Source organism: Idiotropiscis lumnitzeri, chromosome 13 (assembly GCF_059441095.1).
Source record: "Idiotropiscis lumnitzeri isolate Australia: NSW breed Sydney's pygmy pipehorse chromosome 13, RoL_Ilum_1.0, whole genome shotgun sequence".
NCBI lineage: Eukaryota > Metazoa > Chordata > Actinopteri > Syngnathiformes > Syngnathidae > Idiotropiscis > Idiotropiscis lumnitzeri.
The window spans coordinates 2,080,632-2,089,242 of NC_142403.1; the positions used below are offsets into that span (position 1 = coordinate 2,080,632).

Here is an 8,611-nt window from a genome sequence, read left to right on the forward strand (position 1 = left end):
TACATGTATCGGTCTGTGTGTATATATACCAGGACATGAACCAGTACCATTACATGGACCAGAGTACACATCAGTATAAGTAACATTGCTTGTAACACAACCAATATATATGTACATGTATAGACACCATTGCATGTCCCACAATAGTGTTCATATGCATGAGTACAATTACATGTATCAGAGCATGTACTGTACATGTACCACAACCAGTGTATATCGCAGTACCTGAGTATGCAATACTCGTAAAAATACATGCAGCAGTCCCAAGGACTATTTAATAATAAGTATATGTAGCAGTCCTTTAATAAATAAAATAAAAAACATGCAGTGACATTAAATATCAACATTCACTATCAGGGCCAGCCCTGAGTATACGCCAATTACGCAGCCACGCAGGGCCCCGACTTCACCAAGGGCCCCGATCTGGCAACCTTTTGCCGACACGTTCTATAACTGATGCGCACGCGCAACGTGCGCTCCATTTATTGCATACGCTACATCTCAGTATGCGATGATTGATCCGCGAGGCAACGTGCACCAAGCAAAATGTCAAACAGATTGATCGGATGACGAATAAAAAAAGGAAAATGTGAAGAACATAAACAATCTCGAGGTAAGTGCGGAGGATGTTGGGAACTTGTGTTTAAATTGAGAACAGCAATTTACGTTGTCTACATAGTCGTGTGACGATTGACGTCGGGGCATTCGCTCAGACCGCGAATGTCCCCACTACCCCTGCATCATCACACGACGTAACTTTATTTATTTTAACCGATATTTTAAAAGGAAGAAAAAAGCTTAAATTGTGTCTGTGCGCTGTGCCTATTCATTATATTTTCAGGAACGTTAGAGTTAGCTAGCTCTTGCATTAGGCTTTTTTTGGCCATGTTCGTGTTATTTACTTATGTATTTAAAATTGGTTTTATAATACAACCCTAATAATGCATGGTGCATTTGATCTTATCCCATGAAGAAATAAAGAAAAATATATACATGTAATTAGGTACAGGTACTCGTTATGGTACTTCCTAATTTGGTACTTACTAATACTAATTTACCTCTGATACTTTCCTTGGGCTTGTTTATCATATAATTCAAAAATGCATTTATTCTAACTCTTCTTATCTGAAATTAGATTAAAACTATTTTATTTGTGTATAAATACCAATCATCAGTCTGTTGCATTGAAGTGTAAATTCAATGACTTAACTCAACTGGACCAAAATGCATCAGGAGGCAAGAAAATGTCAATTTTTCTGGGGTTTAGTCCTTACTTGACTTGTACAGTGGTCGCTGATTATAAAGGATCCAATGCTTTAATGGTACTGTTTTTGCAATGACAAAAAGCATAAATGAAGAGATTGCTGCAGTCACATTGACATGATGGGCTTGAGAGTCATCAGTTGCGGCATGGTTGGTGCTCCTGACCAGTTAGAGGTCTCACAAAGGAATTTTTGCTTAGGGCCCCTAGAAGACCAGGGCCTGTTCACTGTAAACAATCAATTCTTAATATGCGCAGAAATTAAGGGTTTTCCATTCAAGTCGCTTAAAAAAAAAGAAATCTCCAGTTTCTTTCTCACATTGTCTTGTTGTGACAACTTTCACTTTGAACTTGTGCAGCGAAGGCGAGTGTCGCTTCGGAGGCGGTGCAGGAGGTGGGGGAGGCCGGGGGCGGAGTAGGTGCGGCTGGGCTGGGTCGTTTTTGTGCCTCAGAGGAGTTTAAAAGCAGCCCGGGGCCTAGAGTTGCTCACATTCCACCCCTGCTCTACACGCTCTCTCGCCGCCTCCAACGAGGAAGCGGCACCGCCACCTGACACCGGGACAAATCAGCTCGGCCGACCGGCGCAAGTGGCTCCTCTGCGGACTCGCTTGCTGCTTGCTTCACTAGTTTTGATTCATTTTTGACGATTGAAAATTTGATTGAAAAAAAAAACAAGCAAGATGGCCTCGAGCGGAACCATTTTACCTTCATTCTCCACTTTTTCCACACAGAAGGAAGATGTAAGTCACACAAAGATTTTTTTTTTGCTTGATTTGTTTATGCTGAGCAGCAAGGTGAACAAGCTAATGGTCAGCCCTTGTCAGCATTTAGATGTCTGGAGTTTGTATGTATTTTTTCCTTTTACATGTTAGAGCCATTGATCACTAAATTCCTCATGTGAAGGTAAATTGAGTGTTGACCAGTCAATTGCTAATCCAAATGTTCCCTGACATCTGATGACAACCGTTCTGAGATTGGAGGTTTCCCTGTGTACTTTGGTTTTCTCCTGTTAAATTAAGTCTCTAAATTATCCACAGGCGTAAATTATTGTTTGTCTATATGTTCCCTGTGATTGGCTGGTGACAGGTAGAGAGTCATCTTGGACAGGCTCGGGCTCACGCCACCATTAAAAAGCCCAAATGGATAACAAAGAGGGTGTTGACACTTCCACTGTTGTTCCCCAGGTCTGGAGGGGATCCCGAAAGGACGATGAGGACTTGGACACCTTTTTGGACTTGGACTTTATCCTGGCCCACAGTGTCATGAGCACAGACACCATGGCAGCCTGCGAGGCTGCTGCAGCCAACTCTTACCGGACTCTCGACAGGGGGACTCCAGGGTATCACCAGCAGGACTACGTGTCCCTGCCAATCTTGGACGCCCCCACTCACCTGCCTCACCCTCCACCGCCATACAACAGCCTGATGGCCGAACTGCTGCAGTCCGACACGGATGTCAACAGCTTCCAGTTTGGCGATTCGGGCACCGGCATCCAGGGCGGCTTCTTCATCAGTTCATCAGCTTTCCATGACTCATCGGGACCTACTCTCAACTTGGGACCTTCCTTCCCAGACTCATTCCCAGAGCACCCATGCATCAAGCAGGAGCCCGACTCCTACGGTCCCCTGGTGGGTGACGTGCCGCAGACCTTCAGCAAGGTGAAGCAAGAGGGCAGTGTGACGTCGTGCGTCCACTCGCACCCACAGCCACGACTAGCTAACTCGCCCCCTCAAGGCGCCGGAAGCCTGACGCCGCCCCTGAGCCCCAATGACATTGCAACCTTGCCGCAGAGCTTCAACCACCAGCAGCACCATCACCATCACCACCTTCAGTTTCAGTTTTCCTCAGGGGCGCACTGCCACTTCCCCGCCTTATACGAGCAACCGCAGCAGCAGCAGTGCGGCATCAGGCAACGTGCGCTTCTGACGCCGCCCTCGTCGCCGCTGGACTTGATGGACAGCAAGGCTAGGAGAGGGCGGCGCACCTGGCCCCGCAAGCGCACCGCCACCCACACGTGCACCTACACCGGATGCGGCAAGACCTACACCAAGAGCTCACACCTCAAGGCCCACCTTAGGACGCATACGGGTAAACCAGCCACCCACCGCACCACCTTCACCCACCCGAATAAAATCACTTACCCGTCTTTTGTCTTTTCTAGGAGAGAAGCCCTACCACTGCACGTGGGAAGGATGCGGCTGGAAGTTCGCCCGCTCTGATGAGCTGACGCGCCACTTCCGCAAACACACCGGACACAGGCCCTTCCAGTGCCACCTGTGCGAGCGTGCTTTCTCGCGCTCCGACCACCTTGCACTGCACATGAAGAGACACATGTGATGCAAGCGCTGCTCCAACTGACAGCAGAATGAATATATTTTTTATTTTTTTTATTTAACAGCACGTTGTCCTGAATTAAAAAGTGTAACAAATGACAAAAATCTGCAGCAGATGATTGTCAAAGGGAGCTGGTACTCCTATCCGACATGGGTGAACAGGCATGGACGCAAAGATGACAACAAGAATACAAGTACAACTAGACAACTTTTGAACTGCTTTTCATGCAGCGTGAAGGCGCCCTACTTTGACAGAACACACAAGAAAAAAATTTCAAGACGACAAAGTTTTGTTGCAAAACTGCTTTTTGTGCAGCATGACGGCGCCTCCACATGGACAGAAAACACTTTCGTGTATATGCAAAAAGAAAATGTAAATAGTACTATTTCTATGTACATAATTAAACTAATAACAGACGAAAAAGAGGCTCTGTGAACCTTCCTGACTGGTCACATGATGCATGGTGATGTGGCCAGAACAACTATACAGCAGAAACTCCAATAACTATACAACAGTATAACGGCTACACATGTATCTACAATACGCCACTTCATAGCAACAATTGCCAAACTGACGATATAAACTACATGACAACAACTAGAGAATTGTATGGCAACAACCATAATATGAGCGGTCTATAAACAAACAAATAGCAACAACTCTGAGAATTATGACCAGAATTTGTGAGCAACAACATCCAAACAAACTACACAACTGTACTTTATGGCAGCAAAACGGCATGCATGACTTTATTGCAACACTGTTATAACAGACTACACAACAAAGAGGAAACACCAACAGAGTTACGACTGTGAGACTAACTGGACAACTATATTAACAACTACGTAAAAGACTTTTAGACTTGAGTAACATTATTATTATCATCAACCTCACTGAGACTCAAACCGAGAATCTCAGAAGTGTGTGGAAAGTGTTCATGCCAGCCACTAGTTCACTCTGGTGCCCTGGCATCAGGTCCTTAACTAAAGAAATGCAATTTGTTTACTCAAGCGAAACATTTTTTATTTTACTGTTTCAATGATCTGCACTTTTAGAATTCCTGTAAAAGACATTTTTGAAGAGATGAAGCATTTGTGATCAGCTGTTGTAAAGAAACAAGTGGAAACCTTTTTGTAGGAGAAAGCAGTGAACTGGTGTGAACTTCAGTGTAGAAATGATGGAAATAGACCGCCACCTGCTGGCTAGGAAGCACACACACAGAGAAAAAAGTATTGGGACACAGCTCTATTACTATCTTCGACCGACCGCCAACATTGGCCTCAGAGTACAGACGTGCAAGGTTTGATACCGGTTGCGGCCTTCCTGTGTGGAGTTTGCGTGTTCTCCCCGTGCCTGAGTGGGTTTTCTCCGGGTACTCCGGTTTCCTCCCACATTCCAAAAATATGCCTGGTAGGTTGAGTGAACACTCTATATTGGCCCTAGGTATTATATTGTGAGTGCGGATGGTTGTTCGGCGTTGTGTACCCTGCCTACATTCCATCAGTCTGTCACTCCATCATCGCAAAATTACAGTTTCTCAGCACTAGTTTGGGACCAACAATAAAAAAAAGATTTTCAAGGGTAACAGCGAATAACAATTTTTTTGTTTCACTTTACACACACACGCACACCCCCACCCCCACGCGCACACACCCCCACCCACACACACACACACACACACACGCGCGCACACACAAATATGGTACTATTTCTGCTCTTATTCTATTTTATCCTCCCCAAACTGCCCTTGTAGCTGTGATACCATAACAGGGACATGTTTCCCTTGAGGTACACTACCCTCTGAAGTTGGTCCTGGCGAGGGGAGCCCTCTGCAACCTCAGGATGGCGCCAACTATGGAGAATATTCTCTCCACGGCAGTGAAGTTAGGGTCCAGAAGTGACACGTTTGGACAGTGGTGTAAAAAGACAAGTGGTTTTCCAGCCTTTTTTGTCCTCGTCATGACCAGGCTTGGGAGGTTTACTTTAAAAATGTAACTTCTAATTACTTTTGGCTTACTCCATAGCAAACATGTATTTACAATTTCAAACAAAAAAAAATAAAAACAATATATACTTTTGTTTTCTCTTCTCTGTCCTATGGTTGTTTAATATGCATAATTATTGAATGCCAGAGGAAACCTGGGCGCCAACGATTTAAATCGAAAGCACGAGAACTAACCACTCATGTACCATACTGCAGAGATGGATCAATTGAAGTACATTTGAAACAATGGCTGTTTTCAAACTGTCTCTGAAGGCAACCCACGTCGATATATTGATTGAAAGATCCATCGATCGATTGATAGACTTCATATGAGGGAAATAAGTTTTGATAACTTCTTAAAGTTTGGTAAAGATAAGATAAGATAAGATGTCCTTTATTAGTCCCACAATGGGGAAATTTGAGGTGTTACAGCAGCAAAGATATAGATCACACAGAGTCGGCGGCGTAATGTAGCCGTTAATGTATAACATTAGCAGCAGACATTCAGAAGAAGCATGCAAATATACACAGTATAAACGTATCTAAGTGTAAGGAAACACTCCTAATGTTTGTCCATTATACGGAGGGGGAAACGCTGTAATGATAAAAACTACTGAATGATTGAAAATACTGCAATCATAAAAATATTGCAATGATAAAAGTACTGTAATGGTAAGAGTACTGAAATGATAGAAAAGTACTGCATGATAGAAAATACTGCAATGGTAAAAGTACTGTAATAGTAAAAGTACTGCAACGATAGAAAAATACTGCAATGATGAAAGTACTGCAATGGTAAAAGTACTGCAATGGTAAAAGTACTGTAATAGTAAAAGTACCGCAATGATAGAAAAATACTGCAATGATAAAAGTACTGCAATGATAAAAGTACTGTAATAGTGAACATCCTGCAGTGGTAGAAATACTACAGTGATAGAAGTATTGTAATAAGAATACTGTAATGGTAAACAAAATACATCATTGGTCAATATTTAAGTACACCCTTGGCTGAAAGTACAGTAGTAGTTAATATTGCATCCTAGGACTGCACAATTGCACTAATGCCCTCCCGTTTGTAGACCTGACCCAATGTTCTTGTTAAAAAGTCTGACAGCAGTTGGCAGGAAGGAGCGGCGAAATCTCTCTTTGGTACAGCGAGGGTGTAAAAGTCTGTCACTGAAGGAGCTGTAAAGTGTTCTCAGAGTGTCATTGAATGGGTGGGCTGGTTTGTCCAGCATTGATGACAGTTTTGCCGTCATCCTTCTGCCCCCCACTGAGTCCACAGAGTCCAGGGAGCAGCCCAGGACAGAGCTGGCCCTCCTCACCAGTTTGTCCAGTCTCTTTTTGTCTCGGCCCGAGATGCCTCCTGCCCAGGAGACCACTCCATAGAAGATGACTGATGAAACCACCGAGTCATAGAAGTTCCTGAGGAGTGTTCCCCGAACGCCAAAGGACCTCAGCCGCCTGAGTAGGAAGAGTCTGCTCTGACCCTTCCTATAGAGAGCGTCTGTGTTGTCGCTCCAGTCCAGTTTATTGTTCAGATGAACACCCAGGTACTTGTAAGTTGAGACCCTCTCAACGTCTGTTCCCTGGATATTCACTGGTGCAGGTGGAGAGTGCCGACGCTTGCGGAAGTCCACCACCAGCTCTTTGGATTTCCCAGCGTTGATTTGGAGGCGGTTCTGCTGACACCAGTCCACGAACCCCTGCGTAACCCCTCTGTACTCCCGATCGTCATCGTCAGTGATGAGGCCGACAATCGCAGAGTCATCAGAGAACTTCTGCAGGTGACAGGTTGTGGAATTGTATTTGTAGTCCGAGGTGTAGAGGGTGAACAGGAAGGGAGCCAGCACAGTTCCCTGCGGCGCTCCCGTGCTGCAGAGGAGCACGTCAGACACACAGTCCTGTGTTCTCACGTACTGTGGCCGGTTTGTGAGGTAGTTGTGAATCCATGTGATGAGGTGGTGGGCCACTCCCGCCTGCTCCAGCTTGTCTCCCAATAAGGCGGGCTGGATGGTGTTGAAAGCACTTGAGAAGTCAAAGAACATGATCCTCACCGTGCCCCCCGCCTTCTCCAGGTGGGAGAGTGAAGTGTGGAGCAGGTAGATGATGGCATCATCCACACTGATGCCAGGCTGGTATGCAAACTGGAGTGGGTCCATTGAGGAGCTGACCAGGGGGCGCAGATGGACGAGGACCAGTCTCTCCAGGGTCTTCATCAGATGAGACGTCAGCGCCACTGGTCTGAAGTTGTTGAGCTCCTTCGGATGGGGTGTCTTTGGAACCGGAACCAGGCAGGATGTTTTCCACAGCTGGGGGACTCTGCCCAGCTTCAAGCTCAGGTTGAACATGTGCTGGATGACTCCACACAGCTGGTCTGCGCAGGATTTGAGGAGCTGGGAGCTGATCCCATCTGGGCCTGCCGCCTTCCTCGCCTTCATCTTCCTCAGCTGGTTCTTCACCTGAGATGTTGTGAGGAACAAGGCTGAGCAGGAGGAAGTGGTGGTTGTCTGATGAGGCTGGGAACTGGAGCCTGTGGAGAGAGAGAGGGGCGAGAGAGGGGGAGAGAGGGTCTTGTTCGCAGTGGCAGGAGGGGTGGGTGGGGGCTGCATCAGGGAAGCCTGAGCGGGGTCAGACATTTGATCAAACCTATTGAAAAATAGGTTCAACTCATTTGCCCACTGAAGCCCCCTCCCCTTCTGGGTCTTACCTGCTTGTCCGTGGCCTGAGATGGTCTTCAGGCCCCTCCAGACATCCCTGGCATTGTTCCGCTGCAGTTGTTCTTCCATCCGCATCCTGTAGGACTTTTTCCCCTCTCGGATCCTCCTTCTCAGCTGACGCTGCACTCTCTTCAGCTCGTCCTTGTCGCCTGAACCTTTCCTCTTGACCAGTGTTTGTTACAAGTCACAGGTCAAAAAGAGGAGTGAGCCTAATTTCCCATCCTCATACACACACGCATCGTCCGCCTCACAGTTCAAGGTGCGGTGTTTGATCCCGGGCTGCGGCCTTCCTGTGTGGAGTTTGCATGTTCT

General features: G+C 46.2%; 1 protein-coding gene across 2 annotated transcripts; it reads left to right on the plus strand.

Moving 5' to 3' along the window:
- The first annotated feature begins 1,766 nt into the window (after positions 1-1,766).
- On the plus strand, positions 1,767-4,900 carry LOC148324017 (Krueppel-like factor 4). Of its 2 annotated transcripts, none has more exons than XM_088313185.1 (3): positions 1,767-2,001; positions 2,348-3,349; positions 3,423-4,900. In XM_088313185.1, the coding sequence occupies exons 2-3, from the start codon at positions 2,401-2,403 to the stop codon at positions 3,596-3,598; spliced, it is 1,125 nt and encodes a 374-aa protein (XP_088169311.1). In that variant the 5' UTR covers positions 1,767-2,001; positions 2,348-2,400; the 3' UTR covers positions 3,599-4,900. The 2 variants fall into 2 exon arrangements, with proteins under 2 accessions (XP_088169311.1, XP_088169310.1); XM_088313184.1 differs by having other exon boundaries at positions 2,446-3,349; positions 3,423-4,899.
- Positions 4,901-8,611: the final 3,711 nt, after the last annotated feature.